Source organism: Idiotropiscis lumnitzeri, chromosome 1, assembly GCF_059441095.1.
Source record: "Idiotropiscis lumnitzeri isolate Australia: NSW breed Sydney's pygmy pipehorse chromosome 1, RoL_Ilum_1.0, whole genome shotgun sequence".
NCBI lineage: Eukaryota > Metazoa > Chordata > Actinopteri > Syngnathiformes > Syngnathidae > Idiotropiscis > Idiotropiscis lumnitzeri.
Window position 1 is genome coordinate 2,626,432 of NC_142391.1, and position 17,152 is coordinate 2,643,583.

The 17,152-nt window shown below is 41.0% G+C and overlaps 1 protein-coding gene across 2 annotated transcripts in view; it reads right to left on the minus strand.

Annotated features, from left to right (window-relative positions):
- Positions 1 to 677: 677 nt before the first annotated feature.
- The window catches only part of slc25a21 (solute carrier family 25 member 21), an 82,932-nt gene continuing 66,457 nt past the window's right edge, over positions 678 to 17,152 (minus strand). For both annotated transcript variants that reach the window (XM_088292334.1, XM_088292376.1), the window contains 8 exons: positions 16,925 to 17,008; positions 13,141 to 13,207; positions 12,285 to 12,344; positions 8,966 to 9,073; positions 8,717 to 8,881; positions 4,859 to 5,040; positions 1,662 to 1,714; positions 678 to 1,587 (listed from right to left, as the gene is read on the minus strand). In XM_088292334.1, coding sequence (XP_088148460.1) covers positions 1,526 to 1,587; positions 1,662 to 1,714; positions 4,859 to 5,040; positions 8,717 to 8,881; positions 8,966 to 9,073; positions 12,285 to 12,344; positions 13,141 to 13,207; positions 16,925 to 17,008 — 781 coding nt within the window. In that variant the 3' untranslated portion in view covers positions 678 to 1,525. The remainder of the gene's footprint in view (positions 1,588 to 1,661; positions 1,715 to 4,858; positions 5,041 to 8,716; positions 8,882 to 8,965; positions 9,074 to 12,284; positions 12,345 to 13,140; positions 13,208 to 16,924; positions 17,009 to 17,152) is intronic.

Below are 17,152 nucleotides of genomic sequence, written 5' to 3' on the forward strand. Positions count from 1 at the left end.
TTCCTTTAGTATTTGCTTAACTTGACAATAGAGAGAGGGGAAAAAAATGCCAATTTTTTTCTTGTCTTTGTCTTGTCTTGAAATCTGTTTTTGCTTGATTTTAAAAGCGCTAATAACGGCCAATCAAATTGTCTGGCCTAAGTGGTTGGATGCTAGTCATGATGCTTTAGATGAAAAAAAGTGGATGGAAGGAAAACAGTTGAAAAAGATGGAATTCCATCTTTTGTTCCCATAAAAAAATAAAATAAAATAAAAAAATCGAATACAATTTACGCGGCTTTGCGATGACGAGGTGAATCAGCTGATTTTAAAGTAGTCATCAAGTTCAATCATGAGTTAAATGTTTTTTGTTTTTTTTTAAATAATAAAAAGATCAAATTCAAGGTGGTTAACACTGCCCAAAAAAGTTTGACTTTTGCTGTAAACAAACCAGTTTTTTTTCAATTTAGAATTCTTTTTGAAATGATTAATTCACTTTGATGTCGTCTCTGATGCGGAGATTTTTTTTTTTTAATGCTGCTTTTCTTCGTCTACCACCACCAACAGCGCCAAAATGGACGATGCTTGAAATTGAAATCAAGAAAAAAAATGCAACAAAAAAAGCCAGGAAAAAAAAGGTGCTCCAAACACACTCAAGTGAGGGAAACAAGTGATCAAAAGTGGTTTTATTAATTTTTTTTTTTGCTGGCTGTAGAGTTTTCTTCATTTAAAAAAAAAAGGATGTTACAAATGATCCAATTCACATTTGGCACATAAAAAAAAAAGAAAAAAAGAAAAGACGTATCAGGAAAGGTGAATTACTGAAATGTTTTCTCTGCTTGACACGACCATCTCCAACACTAAAAATGATGCGCGTGACAACAAACAACATCAAAAGCAACAGTGTGAAAAAGTGCTCCCAAAAACACCCAAATGAGTGACACAAGTCATCAAAAGTGTTTTTTTTTTTTGGTACTTTGGAAATTACGAGCAACACGTCCATTTTATTAAAAGGAAAAAAAGGACAATTAATACAAATCTTCCAATTCACATTTGGAACGTTAAAAAAAAAAAGTAATAAAAAAATCAGCCAGCTCGCTAAACAGTTTGTGTGTCGCGATCCACGTTGACATCGTTAGAACGACGCGTACAGAATTTGGCAATTTACTTCAAAAGGCACCGAAACATTTTTTTTTTTTTTTATGGGTCCCAAGTCCTGCCATTTCAATCATTCACAGTGCAAATATCGATATTGGCATACCGTTTACAAAAAATGGCTCTTTCCAGATGATTCATTGACTCAGTGAACTCTAAAGCTTATCTCCTGAGTATTTGAAAGAAAGCATGAAAGGACGATCATTTAAAAAATAAAAATAAAAAATACTGCATGACGCGTTTAGCACGTATTGATTGAGTGGACCTTAAAAACGGCTTGTGTGTTACTGCATTTGGATGAGACTTCATAAAAGAAAGATACCTTTTCCATTCGAGGTATTCCGGGAATACGTCCCAAAAGGCACTGGGGGTTTTTGACCTCGGCGTGTCTTTACCAGTTCCTCTGGAGCCAGCCGGAGACGTACTCGTAGACCAGCAGCATCACGGCGCCACCTGTGGTCAAAATTAAATAGACAATGACTGTGGCTTGCATAGTCAATTGAAAAAAAAAAAAAAAAAAATGTTACCTGGCCCAAGTCGCATGATCTTTGGCACCAAGCCCTTGTAGAGTGCCAAGTACCTACGGAAAAAAAAACGGAAACAGGAACAGTCACGAGTTGCCCAACAGCCGCAGTTCCTCCGGCAACAGCAGCAGCAAACGCACCACCAGGAAGCGTGTGTGCGTGTATAAAAGCGTTTTTTTATGAAGTACAAGATATTTTTTGGGTGCTGTCTGGAACGGATTAACAGCATCACCATTTATTTGAATGGGGAGATATGATTTGGGATCGTGTTTTGAGTTACAAATGTGATCACTAAACAAATGAAAGTCTTATTTCAAGGTAACAAATTACTGATAAAGCTATGAGTGCTTGAATTTGAGTAGCAAATTTTTAAAGAATAAAAAAAATATTTTGGGGAATTCCCCCCCCCCCAAATTTCTTCTTTCGATGTTTTTTTTCCCTTGCAAGTGCGAGAAGGAGAGGCTGGTGTGAAGTTCGCAAATTCAAAATGAGGGTTGAAAACTTTTAGTACATTTGGGAAATATCTGAGGGAGTGGGTGGGAAATAGAATGTGTGCCATCGCTGGCTGGAATTGAAAGGGGTGTGCAAATAAAAGTTTTGAGAAACGCAGCTCTAGATGGGGGTGCAGCATTAAATTGGATGCTGCAGAAGAGGAGCGTGGCTTTTCATATTTTTGGGGAAAACACTGATCTCGCTGAAGGACTGTTGCGGGCGGGGGGGTGCGCGGCTTTCCAATAGTTTCAGGATGTTTGGAGAAAAACTGAATCTGCTGGGGGTGCGCCAACTCCATCTATATGTTGAATGACAAAAATGTGGGAAAGGCTGACTCTGTTTGGGTGTTGAAGGGGGTGCGTGGCTTAATATTTGTCGGAAAGGGGGTGCGCTACCCCTACCAGGATGTTAAAGGGGGTGATTGGCTTAAAAATTTGGAATGTTGAAGGAAAAAGAGGGGGTGTTGGTGGGGAGAGGGGGTGCGCCAACACTGTCGCGATGTAGAAGGGGGTGCGTGTGTTTTTAAAAAAAGACTGATCTTGAGACGAGGCGTGCCATCTCCGTCGGGACGTTAAAGGGGCGCATCTCTCATCGTGCCAGCTGCTCGGCGGGGACGACTTTGCGGTCGTGATGTTCCGACCGCTTAATACGTTCAAGGTGACCCGCGGCCCGGCGCACCCCTTCCTTGCCCTGCCGCCGCCTCCCCCCCTGATGGCGTTAATAAGGCTGGAGCCACTTCCTCCCTTGCCCCCGTGTCTGATTAAATTGACCCGAGGAGCGCGGCGCGCCTCGTTAGGGTGCGCTTAACGACGTCCCCCACGGGGACCACCAATTAGCAGGGACTGTGTTGTGTTACTGGATTGGGGCATGATTCTGCAACCATGTGTCAACTTTTTCATCCGCTACGCCAACTGTCATCGCCAAGGTTGGCAAAAGGACTGTCACTATGAAACCGCTGGTGAACTTTTTGGTACAGTAATCCCAACTAAAAGTACTTGAACAAAAGTTGACACATGCTTACATACTTAATTACACTTTGTTGACATTGTTGACAACAGCGCAGTCCCGGAACCAAAAAGTTTATGTTGAAAAACAACTGCGATGTAGCCCTGCCCATTTTTTTGGGGGTCAAATTTGATAGTTTCATCATCAGAGCTGGCAAAAGGCAAAAAAAAAAAATTGTAACCATCTGTCAACTTTTCGGTCCACTGTCATCAATGTTCACAAAAGGTCCAGCACTCGAAGAACATGTGACGACTTTTGGGTCTGACCCATTGTTTTTGTCAACGTTAACGTCACCAAGTGTCAACTTTTCAGTACAGTATAGTGATAGACCGATTATCGGCCAGGCTGATTATCGGGGCCGATATTTGGCATTTTGCCGATAATCGGCATCTGCCTTTTTTTTTTTTTTTTTTTAACTTTCAAGCCGATAAATTAAAAGTTGGTTTATTTTGGCTCTCTGTAGCACACTCTTCTCTCTCTCTCTCTGCTGTGCTGGTGACCCTACCTGCAGAAGCAGATTAGGTCGAGGTACTATCTGATTGTTTCCTTGTGCAGTGAGTTGCAGCCAATGAGCAGTAAGCTGCCCGTTTGCTTTTTCACCTCGAGTCACACGCACGACAACAGACTTTGCCGAAATTTCTGCTACAACTCACAGCAAATAGAAAACGATTTGTCGCAGTAAACTTTAAAGAAATGTTTGTTTTCATTGCACAAAAGCCTGGGAGCTCCGTGCACTTTTTGTTCTACTTTTAAAATTAAGCTGTCTATTTTCTAAAATCTAAAAAAGCTGTGGTAAATAAATAATATAATAAATAAACAAATGACTCAAATTTTTCAATAAACAGGTGCTAAACTAAGTCAAGTTTTGGAGTTGTAATTTTTCAAAATATAATACCCCCTTTATTTTCAACCAATGAATATTGGCTTGACATATCCGTTATCGGCCTCCATGGATACGAATAATCGGTATCAGCCCTGAAAAAAAAAAAAAAAAAAAAGCATATCGGTCTACTCGTGTACAGTACTCGGCAATGTGGACAAAAGGTCCCTCGCTACTTTATTCAACTTTCTGGGTCTGGTATGACCCCGCCCTTAATGCTCATAAAAAGTTGACGACCACGTGATCAAATTTTGTGATTATCTGGCAACATTTTGGTCTGACATTGACACTGACACACAAAAAAAAATAAACATCGCTGTCATCGTCAACGACGTCACCATGTGTCAATCTTTTGTTCCGGGACGACATTGTCATCGTCATCGTTGACAAAACATTTGCGATTCATTCGATAACATGACCTGAATGTGAAATGAGAAGAATCTCAAGCTTGACAAAAAAGATCAATCACTCTCGAAGCGTGCGTCAAAGCTTCGGTCCAGAATCAATGTTGACAAAAAAAAAGTCCATCACGATGAACCGACGGCGTCGTCAACCCAAAAGCAAAATTTGGCCACACGTCAGTCATCATGTGTCAACTTTTTCAGTTTGGCCGATATTGACGGATTCCATCGTAACGTAACGGCGACGTCTTCTCAGCGCAGCAGGTCCTCGTCATCGTGAGTGTTGGCGACATTACCGCAAACGCCCAAAAATGCGCACCACATTTTTTTGGGGGGACCTAATCAAAAATATTGAGCTAAGACGCCGAGATAACCCGAAGCAAACGGGTAGAGCGCCGATATCGATGTTCGCTCGTCCCTACCCTTCCTCGCGGTAGACCAGCGCCATGGTCTGGAAGCAGGTGCGGTACTTGATCTCGCCGGGGACCGGCTGCGGGCCTTGGATGCGACTCTTGGCCACGTCCCAGGGGATGTTGACGCAGGAGGAGATGGTTCCGGACACCAGGCCGATGGTAAACTTCCTCATGAATTCCAAGGTGGGGTCCTGGCCAACACACAATTGATGACATCAATCACGGACTGGTTTGGGTCCTAAATACATGAAATCAACGCAGATTGAATAGAAACCAAGTCGGGTTCTGAGATCTTGGGAAACAAGTAAACATGGTGAAGCCGTATTCAGCTGTTATGCTGCAAACAAATAAAAGAAGATGCCGACAGAAGGGAAGTCAGGTCCGATACACTTTTCAATCCCCGTTAAAAACTTTGCTCCCCCGACACCTTGGATTAAGGTCCTCGAAAATATTATATTTCATCCCAGAAATTTTCACTGGAGGAAATCCCTAAATTCGTTTTTCTGGATTTGAACAGAATATTGTGTTCTAATGTTATGGAAACACGAAAAAAAAAAAAAAGGCCAAGACGTATAAATACGTCTTTGGGAGGCGGGGACTACGTTTTTGAAAACGTTTACGAATGTCTTATTTAATGGTTAATTTTGGAAGCAATTTTCGTTTTCTCCGCTTTGCTTCCGTTTGTAAATGCGTGAAGGTGTTTTGATTTTGGTTGTGTGAAGCACGTTGAGTGAAATAAAAAACGCCTTTGCCTTGCTAATGCTAAATTAGTTGCTAAATGTCGCTAATAACGTTACTTGTCATCTAATTTAGCAACTGTACAAAGCAATAAATCAGTAGTTACTTTTTAGAATCCAACTACTTCCTTGAGGTAATTTTTTTTTTTTTTTGGCAAACGCCCCCCCCCCCCCCCAGTATTCCTCAGTCCGGACTTTAGACGCCTCTCATGTACAGAGATTGTACGTAAGATGGTAGCGGCGAGAGGGCATATGATTGCAAAGCTGGCATGAAAGCCGCCATCATTTTATGGTAGCGGGGGGTGTGGGGGTGGGGGCGCGCGCTAGATGAGTGCTTCCTGATTGGCTGAGCAGAAGCACATGTTCTTCGGGGGAGCCGTGAGGATTTATAAACACGACTCATGTAGACAGACTTGGGGAGGCATATGGGGACAATTTGGCTAATTTGGCTGCGACTCGGCACACAGGCGTATTACTGTACCCCCCCCCTTCCCCACCCTCCCCCGCCTTCAAGAAAAAGGGGCCAGACTCAAGAGAGCTCTGACAGCTAATTGGCCAGGAGATTTTTTTTTATTTTACAAATGACAGCAGCACACCCCAAGAGGCAGCCTAAATCAACAGATAATCCCCAACATCTTTCCACTGGACTTTGGCGATGGAGGTACACGCGTCCCCTAAAGACAGCCTTGAAGAAAATTATTATGACGCGCACCCCCTTTGGCACCCCCCAAAAATTAGATCACAAATGTCCCAAAACTTTTGACAGAGTTGGTGTGTGCCCCGCACACATTCTGGAACTCTTTCCAAAACATCCCAGATTCTGAAGTTGGCGCACCCCCTCAGCTCGATCAATTTTTCATTTTTCACACTGTACTTTGTGTTCTTGTTGTTCACAGCGGGGCATGGTGCAGGGATGACGGCGCCCAACATAACACGGTGTGCCACCACGGCACATCCGCAATGAAGAGATATGTCGACGGTGTGGCTCGACTAAGTGCAGTGTGAAAAAGGTATTTAAGCAACATCCCGGCCTCTGAAACACCATCATATGAGGTTTGACCAAACTTATCAAAACATTCCGCAACAAATTTCTTTTTATTTATAGACAAAATCAAAAGAACTTCTCAAATGTTTTCAGCCTTGCACTCTGTTCAACAATCCCACAGAGCCGGCGCACCCCCAGAACCTGAGATAGATCGATTTCTTTGAAAAGGGACAAAATATTTGAAGACACCCACATTCTTCGTGATTCCAACACAGCTGGTGCACCCCTTCTCTTCTGCACATAACACACCGCTCGTTCAATATCATGACAGAGTTAGCGCACCCCCCCTGACCAGTGTGCGCTCTTAAAAAAAAAAAAAAAAAAAAAAAAAAAAAAAAAAAAAAACACCAAATCAAATGTGCCGTTTACGCAAAGAAATGCAACCATGATGACCAAAAAAGTTTTCATCTCATGTCACTCCCTCAGGGGTGCGCACGCCACAGCTGATGAATCCGCGCCTTAAGTATCGCCATCAAGCGATGTCCTAAGAACCCTGAGCCAACAAATTTCGTTTTAGCGCTCAAGTGGCAATATGACACCACGGAGCACGCTCGGCTGACTTTGAGTCTGCTTTTTTTTTTTTTTTTTGTACCAAGAGATCATCGGGTCACGTTGTTGATTGACTTTGGAGCGGCGCCACCATCAAACGGGCCGGGCAACTTGTCAGAGACAACGACATGAATTCCTCGGATGGCCAGTTCTTACTGTCAAGCGAAAATCAAGCGCAGTTGTCCGCTTCCAATCAGTCCTTCCGAGTTAATCCGACCAGTTTGCGTTCCACAAAAAACAACGTTTATGGACAAAAAGAAAGTACGTGTTCCGTGCTCGTACGCTGGAGTTCTAAAAGTCCGTACGGGCGAGCGTCAGTTAGCCACATTAGCCCGCTAGCACTTATTATCGTTTTTTTTTTTTTATTTGCTTACTGTAGAGACACCGAATGTAACGAATGTGGATGGTTTTAACTTTGCATATAAATGGGCTTTTTATAACGTGATTAAGTGTAATTATTTATTTATTTATTTTTTTTCTACAGCCACTCCATAGTGTCCTTAAACTGATCTGACATGTTCGGCTCCAGATTAAATTTTCTTACGCGGCGCACAGAAAATTTTGATGCAAATAAAATGAAAAGTGTGGAGCAGAAGTTTGTCAGCAACAAAAAAATATTAATAGAATTTAAATAAATAAATAAATCAATAAATCTGCAAATTTAGTGGTTGCATTGGCATGAGTAGATGAAAATTTCAATCGCACCGTCTCAAATTTTAGCGGCAAAAATGCCACCATTTAGCGGCAGCCCGGTGCTGTGGGTAGCGCGTAGGTGTCAAACTCTGGCCCGCGGGCTAAATTTGTCCCGCAGTGTCATTATATTTGGCCCACGAGGCTACACCAAATGACGACGATGACATTTTACATTCTATAAGACAATAGTAACATTTTTTCTTGCTACTCCGAGATATGGGCTTGAATGGTTGATTGATTTAATATTGTTTTTTTTAATTTAAAAATAATCATTTATTATTATTCAAATTGTATTCAATAAATGAATGTCATTGATTTTTTTAAGTTTGATTTTGCACATCTGAACTATTACGTTATATACTGCATAGTAAAACGTGTTGCTTGTTCCATATTAAATGTTAAAGCAAATCTCGTTCGGGTCCTTTTTAAAAGATTCATTTGTCCATTGCTGGCCCGCGGCTTTGTTCAAGTTTGACTTTTCAAGTTTGACACCCCGGATTTAGCGCATTTCAAGTGTGTCACCTAAAAAAAACAAAAAAAAAACGAACAATAATTAAAAGTGGTTACAAGCAAAATATTTCAAGAGACTTAAAAGCAAAGCAAAAAAAAAAAAGTTCACTTAAATAGCGATGAAATATCTGGCACACTTTCAGATGCATTTTGATCCTGGTTTGTGACAGATAGCGGCTAGGAATTGAAGTATCGCGGAAAGGATGTTTTACAGAAATGGCTTATTATCCTTGGATCATTTTTGAAACGGCAGCTACGGACACCTACAGGACTCAACTGGAAAAAGCTCAAATCCGCAAAACACGCAAGGCGAGTCTGGACTTGGCACATTACCGGGTTCGCGGGAATCGCATCCTTGACGTTGAAGTAGAAACCAAAGTAGATCATGTTGAAGACGCCATGGCGGCCCAGGGTGGACGTCAGGCCTTTGTTCAGACCCTTCAGGCCGAAGCCATTCGTCTTGATGATGTGTCTCGCCTGAGCGAACGAGGACGGTTGCTGCGGACCCACAATTCAAAAGTTGTCAAAATGGAAAAGCGTCTCTCATGGAATTAAAAAATTTGCGAATTTTATTTCACGCACCTGTTTGAAGGCGTCTCTGTTGGCTTGGAGACTGACTTTGACCACCTCGAACGGGTTGACCACCACCGCCTCGGTCAAACCTGCGCCGAGTCCTGCCGCCGACAGTGCCTGGAAGATGCCGGGTGGGGTTTTAGAGCGTTGGCAAAAATAAATTAAAATAAATAAATTAAAAAAAATAAAATGAAATTAAAAAAATAAATAAAATAAAATAAAATTAAAAATAGAAAATAAATAAAATAAAACTAATAAAAATAAAAATAAATAAAATAAAACAAATAAAAATAAAATAAAATAAAAACAAATAAAAATAAAATAAAATAAAAATAAAACAAAAATAAAATAAAATAAAAACTAAAAATAAAATAAAAATAAATATTCTAGGCGAACAGTAATCCAGTTTGGGTGAAATAGCTAACCTAGTTCTGGATCCAAAAGGGACTGCGCCAATGCTGGGTTCTTCATACCCAGTGAATTGGGTTGCGGATTTGACCCAGTATCAAGATTTTAATCCAACAAGGGGTGACAAACGACCCACACTGGTGAGCCAAAGCTACCAATAAACGGGTTACCAGGTAATCAGAAAAGTTGTGTTTCAAAATAAAACCCGTTTTATTGCTGACACTTTCTAGGAAGAACAACTTTTTCACGGTCAGTGAGTCACGCGTACACCTGCAAGCCCTTCCTGACGCAACCGATTCATTTTCATCCCGGCAGTGGCTTGGAATCAGCGTATGGCGTAAAGAGTTAAGAGATGGGCGAGTACTGATACCAGGTATCGGTATCGGGCTGCTACCGGTTTATTTGGTTTTGTGTCGATAGCAGACACCCATACTTGAGGCCCCAAATATTTGACATTGATTAAGTATTTGAAAGTGGATGCCGCTATACTCCGGGAGTTTGAGATATCGGCAAATCATCCTTTTTTTTTTTTTTTTGGTCTGTATTATTCCCCAAAATGTTACCCAAGAGTCACCTTCAAGCCCCCCTCCCCGCAAGTTGAGTAATTTCCACAAATATGCAAAGACAAAATAAATCACGTTGGACGTCTAAATCATATCTCGACGATTAAAAGCCATCATTATCGCTGGTTACACAACATCCAAACTGCAAACGTTCACCTCAGACCTGAAATTAAGCGATGTCGCAACACTGCATGTATTTGCACGAAGACGGCGCGTGCACGCGCTGGCGTAATGGGAGCATGTCAAGAACGTGTCGAGAGCTCATTACTCTTCCTGCCCTCTTCATCCCGCTGTCAGAGGCCCGGCCGGGAGCCATCCTCCTCAGACATGCCCTCGGCCGCCATATTTACACAGGCCGCCGCCGCCGCTGCCGTTTGCATTTCTGCAATGGTCTTATTGCCCCGCCGCGTCGTCCTTAATCACGCTGAAGGCATTCAGCTGCAGCCGCCACACAACGACAGGCAGGCAAGGTTCCAACACATTTGACAGAACAAAATGACAAACTTCTTCCCCAGAACCTTATGACCAATTAGAACATTGAGATCATTTTGGGTTAAAAAAAATAAATTAATAGAAGAAAAAAATAGAAGTTATATGATGTCAATAAAACAATCATGCAATTAATCTTTGGTGCACTTTATTATATTATTTTTTCATAAAACAAAAAATACTTTCAAAGCACAGAATTTTATTCAGATTTTTATTTTTAAATTTAAATTTTATGCAATTTAAAATCTTTGAACTCATTCACTACCAGCCGAGTAAAAAAAAAAAAAACGTATTTTCCGTCAACGGTACTAAATGAGTTTGAAAATGTAATCTTTAATTTAAAAATATAAACACAAGTTCAATGAATGCCTCTTTAACACTCATGTTCAAAGTTTTTTAAAATTTTTTTTTTTTAGATAAAAAAATAATTTCAAATAAAATAAATAAGTTCAACCAGAGAACTGCCGTGGTACGTTTGAGGACAAAATTTCTCTCGTGGAATCAAGAGAGAGCGTACGTCATCTCTGGAACCTTTTTCAAGACTCGAGTCCAGTTCATTTCGAGCGGATTTTAAATGTTTGCTCTATTTTAGGACATTCTCATTTTTAGGTTCCAATTCCGGACTTTTCCAGACTTGTAACTTTCTTAACTCAAATTCCGTACTTTCACAAATTTGCAAAAGAAAGACGCCGTATTTGTTCTGATCTGGCTTCTGGAGTTAAAGGAGGCGGAGATGGACGCGCCAAGTAAACATCCCTCCACCAATGGCTGTAAAAACACACGCGAGCGCGTGGAGGATGTGCGACGCGCCGGGGCGGACGTCGACGGTGCCGGAACGCCATTCGTCACGGCTGACACCCGAGTAGCCGCGCACCCGCCCATACTTGCAAAACGGCGACGGCGGACACGGGTGAGACGCTCAGACGCAAATATGCCCGATCTTGCTTTGCGTTTTTGAGCCCACGCCAAAAATTTGGGATAGTAAACGGGAAATGGGGAAATCCAGCGATAAATTGCTTTGTTTTTGACGGTGCACAAAATGAGATTAAAGTCCGCATGAGGACTTGTCGTTTAAAGATTTTAACGGCAACTAAATCCCCTTTTTGTGCCCGTTAATTCTTGTTGCAGTATATCAAAAAGTGGCGAATTTCTGTTTGAAAAAAAAATAAAGAAAATTGTTAAAAAAAAATGCTTATTTTTTTGCAATGAAAAAACAAAATTGAATGAACTGAATAAACCTGTAAAATTTGTGAGTGCCATTTTTTTACACATGAAAAAATTAATAAAAAAAATATGTCATTATTACATGCATTATATTAATACACACACACACACACAGTTTTGCCTCACCACTTTGCAATTTTTGCAGTTTTGCGAGTTTTTCCAAAATATACCCCCTGCCCCGAAAACAAACAAACAAAAAAAAATAATAAAAAATTCAGCCACATCGGCAGGCATAAAGGGGAAACATTCTGTCAATTAAACAACACACCAGGTTTGTGTCTGTAATAAATTTGTGCAAAATTGTCGCGCACTCGAATAAGCCCCGAAAACAAAACAAAAAAAAAGTAAAAAAAAAAAAAAAGTAAAAAAAAAAAAAATAATTCAGCCACATTGGCAGGCATGTCGGTCATAAATTTGTGCAAAATTGTCTCGCACTCGAATAAGAAACCACATCGAAAACATGAAGGCCAACCACTTCTGCGTTGGACATGGTGCAAATTATTCTTGGCATCCGTCAGCAGGTGAGACGAAACACTGACACTGTGTACAATGTTCTTCCTGTTCCGTGTGTGTGTGTGTGTGTGTGTTTATCTTTCCAGCGAAAGTGTACTCAGGTGCTTGTGCGTGTGTATGTTAAGACTCACAAGGCCCGGAGACAAAGGGGTCAAATTCAGCAGCTTCTTGTACTGCTCGAAGGTGAAAAACTGCAGAAGGGAGAGAGAGAGAGAGAGAGAGCGAGAAAGTCAGAAAGAGAGCGAGGGCGAGCGAAATTGAGACAAATGAGTGTTGACGACTTGACACAGATGCAACGCCCACACCTGTTGCGCACGTCGCCACTTGGGAGGTGGACGTGTAATCATTCTCAAACTCAGAGATGGGTAGGCGAGGGTTCACTGAGCAGCACATATTTCAAAAATGAGGGTAGGCCTTTGCATCGCTGAGTCCAAAAAACTACAAAAGTCAAACGGCGAATAGGGAAGCAGTCGTCGGGATATTTACGGATGGGATGTGAGGGGACACATTTCAGCAGCTTTGCATTTTTTTTTAAATCATGTAAAATAGCTATCTTGCTAGCAAGCAGACTAGCTAGCTAGCTAGCTAGCAAGCTAGCTAATGTATAGATAAGCTACATAAATGTTTGTAAAAATGTGTTGGGGGGAATTTAAATCCATTTTAATTAAGATGAAGTTGTCGGTGTATCCTAAGTAACTATGCAACATTTGTACTTTTAATTCGACGAATATAATATTCACAGTATCGTTTCATGACTCAATTCTAATTGACTATTGAGAGCAAAGTAAGTGAAGGTTCCCTGTATTGGAAACGCTCGCCGTTGTCACAAGACGGGGCTTGGGCGCGACGCAGCGCTAACGACTTGTAAGTCAATATTTGCGCTGGCCCAACAGAACAAACAGGAGCGGGCGCTCCAGGTGGCGCTAATGACTTTGACGGCCACGACAGGGGCGGTTAGCAATGTGGCGCTGCGCCAACTCCACTCACCTTGACCGCCCTCTTGGGCGTCTCAGCAACGATGGGAGGCAAAATTCCCTTGTAGAAGCCGAAGATTCTGTGGGGAGACAAGCTATCATTATAGGCTCAAACGCAACCCCCCCGTAACTTTGCCCCCCCCCGCCTTTTAAAGCCATACACACTCAAAAACACAAATTACAAGTTCACTAAAATAATTGCAGTACTTCACATGTATGTTATTGATCCGATTACTTGATTAACTAACATACAACAGACGCATTCTTTATATTCTATTAAATCTCAATATTAAGTATCCATCACTGGTGGGGGGGGGGGGGTCAAGGCCTTTAAGGCCCTCTCGGCTGGCCTAACATAATCAAGAAAAAAATGATCATATTCTTCCCATTGATGTCTTATTATATCCTAGTGTTGGATTTTTAGGTGAGAGTTTTTATCCAATCAGAATTCAGCTAGCTCGTGTTGCCAGGCAGATTTCATAACACCAGGAGCACGCACAATTGGCATGAAGTCAGACCTTAGACCTTCATGGTTCCACTGCAGTTGACCGGCATGTGGACAGCGCGCCGTGTTATGGCAACACTCGCCACAACCAACACAGAAGATGCCGGACGATTGGCCAAAAGCGTCAACAGTGTCGTTCCACCACAAATAAGTGGAACGCGTCGCAGGGGTCACCGACATCAGCCCGACAATATTGACACGTGAAGTAACAAATGATCAAACGCGGCGCCATAAGTGCCACGTTAGTTTAAAAGTATTAGACAAGGCGGTATAAACGCCGGCGGGCGGCCACGCAAATGGCGGCCGCTGATTTCCCGGGTGTGGTCAGGCCTCCAGGTGAGTGAAAATTTGCTCAAAGACAAACATGGCCGCCACCATTTGAATGCTGGTTTGCATTCCAATGTCAAGTGCACACTTTTTGGCTTTCCTTACGCAAACGACACAAAGTGAAAGAGGGGGGGGGGGCAGGGGGGTCACCTCTGCTTTGAATGAAACTTTCCTTAATAGTAACAGTCCGTGTCGCTCACAATCATAACAAACGGAGCTGGTTCTGTCCCAAAGATGCTCAGCGACTCACCCTGCTCTCAAGGGAACCTTTTCACATGCCGGCGTGCTACATCGGCAAATATTTTCACGTTCCCTCTGCCTCGGCGCGAACTTTGACTTGAGTGGCCTGAATTAGCAGCACACACGCACACGCCGATGCATGGATGTGCAGCATGTTCAGTCATTTCAAATTTGTCCGTGAAGATGAACGTTTTGTGGGTAAAAATCAGCAGGAACATTTGTGTGGACGAGTCTTTCATTTTCTTTTTTTTTTTTTTAAATTTTTGCCAATTGAATAATAAAACAAAAAAAGATACAGATGGCATTCGTAGTGTCTCAAGCAGAATGCAGAAAACGATACCGATGGGAAAAGCTACAAAAGTAATACAGATAAAAAAAAATGTGTATGTATATCTATATATTTATATATATATATATATAAATATTTTTTGTCAATTTTTTATTGGCACATTTTTTAAAATTTATTATTTTTTTTTTTTACATGTTTTCATTTTTTATTTTGAAGTTGGAACTATAAAAGCTTACGCCACACATATTTTACCATGCACGCTCATTTATAGGGATGACATTTTAGTTTCAGAACTCCACCTGTTGCTTAACTTAACCATTCAAAAAATATAACTAAAAAAGTGCTGTCAAGCGTTTCATTTTTTAACAAATTAATCGCAAAAAAAATTCCGTAATTAATTGCCCTTAATCATATTTTTCAACGACTATTTTTTTTTTTTTAATGAAACTTGTAACAGGCATTTACTTGAATAATATCTTGTAATTAATGTAAAATCAACAAATATGAAGTGGATTTTAAATCAAAGACTTTGCAAAATATGCTTTGCAAATTATTTTTTTATGATGAGTTAAAATATTTGAAAATCAAAATCTGATGCGCTAGAGAAAAGAACGAGAGCAGCAAGAAATGGTAAAAAAAATGTTGACCTGTGTAATGAAATACAAAATGCTGAAAAAACATCTTTTACATTACATGATGAAAGAAAATCATGAATGTAGACTGATGGGAAAAGTATTCCTTAATATTACACTTATAATAAAAAATAATTTTCGCACCCCCCCCAAAATAACGAGTAAGCTACGTCCTCTCCTTTTTAGCTCCCGCCGGTGGTTCTCCGTGGGGTTGAGGTCTGGGGACTCAGCGGACCACGAGAGGAGCTTGATTCCGTGTTCAGTGAACCATGTTTACAATTTTCAGTCTGCAATAAAAACTTAATTCACTCGAAGGAATTTAACACATCTTAACCACGGGTGCCAATAAGTGCGGAGATCGCTGCATTTCGCTCGCCAAATAAAAGCGTATTTCGCTGGAGACTTTCAGGAAATGAGCAGTGGGAGGTAAACATGACCATGTGTCTGCCCCCCAAAAAACGGGCCCACTCGCTTTAACGGCGTGAGGAGAGACCAGTGCTGCCGAATAGACTTTTCGTTTGGTCTCCAGACGGAAACACTGAACCCGCACGGCTGCTGCCGCCGCCGCACCCGCGTCCCAAAAATCGCCAATGAAACATGGGCGTTTGATGTGTGCCGATTTGAACAAACCAGAACTCAGATTGACACTGGAGTGCCTCGGGGATATGTTTCGTTTCGGGAATAATTCTGCAACATTATTTGTACAAATCACAGCTAAGCGGTTTTGGCCCGCAGCGTGCTGTCGCAAAGTACAAAAGAGATCATTGAAGTGGATCTTCAGTGTGTCACCACGGATTCCAACACTCTCAAGTCGGAATGGGGTTGCGGGATTGCCGAGCTGTCACCGCGCGGCCTCTCGCCACCTGATGCACTTTTTTATATCTGCTGTAAAGCTGTCGTCTCGCCGTAAACACAACGAGTGGCCGACACTTTCTCCGACGTCTGCGCTGTCTCAGCGAGCTGTCACCGCGACAGGAGGAGGAAGGAGAGGAAGAGGGGCGGGCAAGGCTGCCGTCAGTTAGCCGGGAAGACTTTTTAGGAAAGGGAAGATCACCGTCAAATGTCTTCAGTTGGAAAGGTACTGGAGAAAATTAAAAACTATACTCGATTAAATGGAACAAATTCTCAGAATTGAACTTGAAAAATACAAATGTACAGAATTCAAAACAAATTTACAAAATAAAAAAAAAAGATCAAATAAAAAAATTAAATTAAATTAAAAAAATATATAAACACAAAAAGCAAAACAAAAGCTGAAATCTGTACCATACATTGACAAAAAGAATTACAGAAAATTTAATTTTTACATTGCACAAAAAGTTTTACAAAATTAAAAAAAAAATCTAAATGTACAAAGTAAAAAAACAAAAAAAAGTTAAAAAAAAAATGAAATATTTGAAGGCACAAGATTGCATACAAGAGTAAAAAAAAACAAAATCGGTAAAATATAAATTCAGAAAATCAAAAAGAAACAATTCAGAAAATCAAAAATAGGACCGTACAAATGCACAAATATTGAAAATGCTAAATTAAAAATTATTTTATTGTAACAAGTAATTTACAAATTTACATAATACATAAAAATTACTCGTCTTAACAAATTTCCCAAATTGAAAATTGTGTAATTTTGTGAAAATTGTGCTGATTTGTCGTAATTCTTCGGCTTGCATTTTGAACTGCGCTCCTGCTTTGAATTTTCATTGTTTTGCGCTATCGTGACACAGCATCTTTTCCTTTCGGACCAATTCAAGACAAACGTTTACATTTCTTTCCGGCACGTAAGAGCAAAGATACGCCGACTTACCCTTCGTTGCGGAAAATGGTGCGGAAGCAGTCGCCCAAGCTCTTGTAGCTGGTGGGGTCGCTGGTGCCCCTCTGGATCTGGAACCTGCATGCACACAATTCTGCCTGTCAATTCAATTCTGAGGAAAAAGTCCATCGTTATGTTTAATGTTATTTTGATTTTATTTTATTATTTTTTTTACACCTGCGGTATTCAGGCATGTCCAAATGCAGTTTCACGACTTCAGTG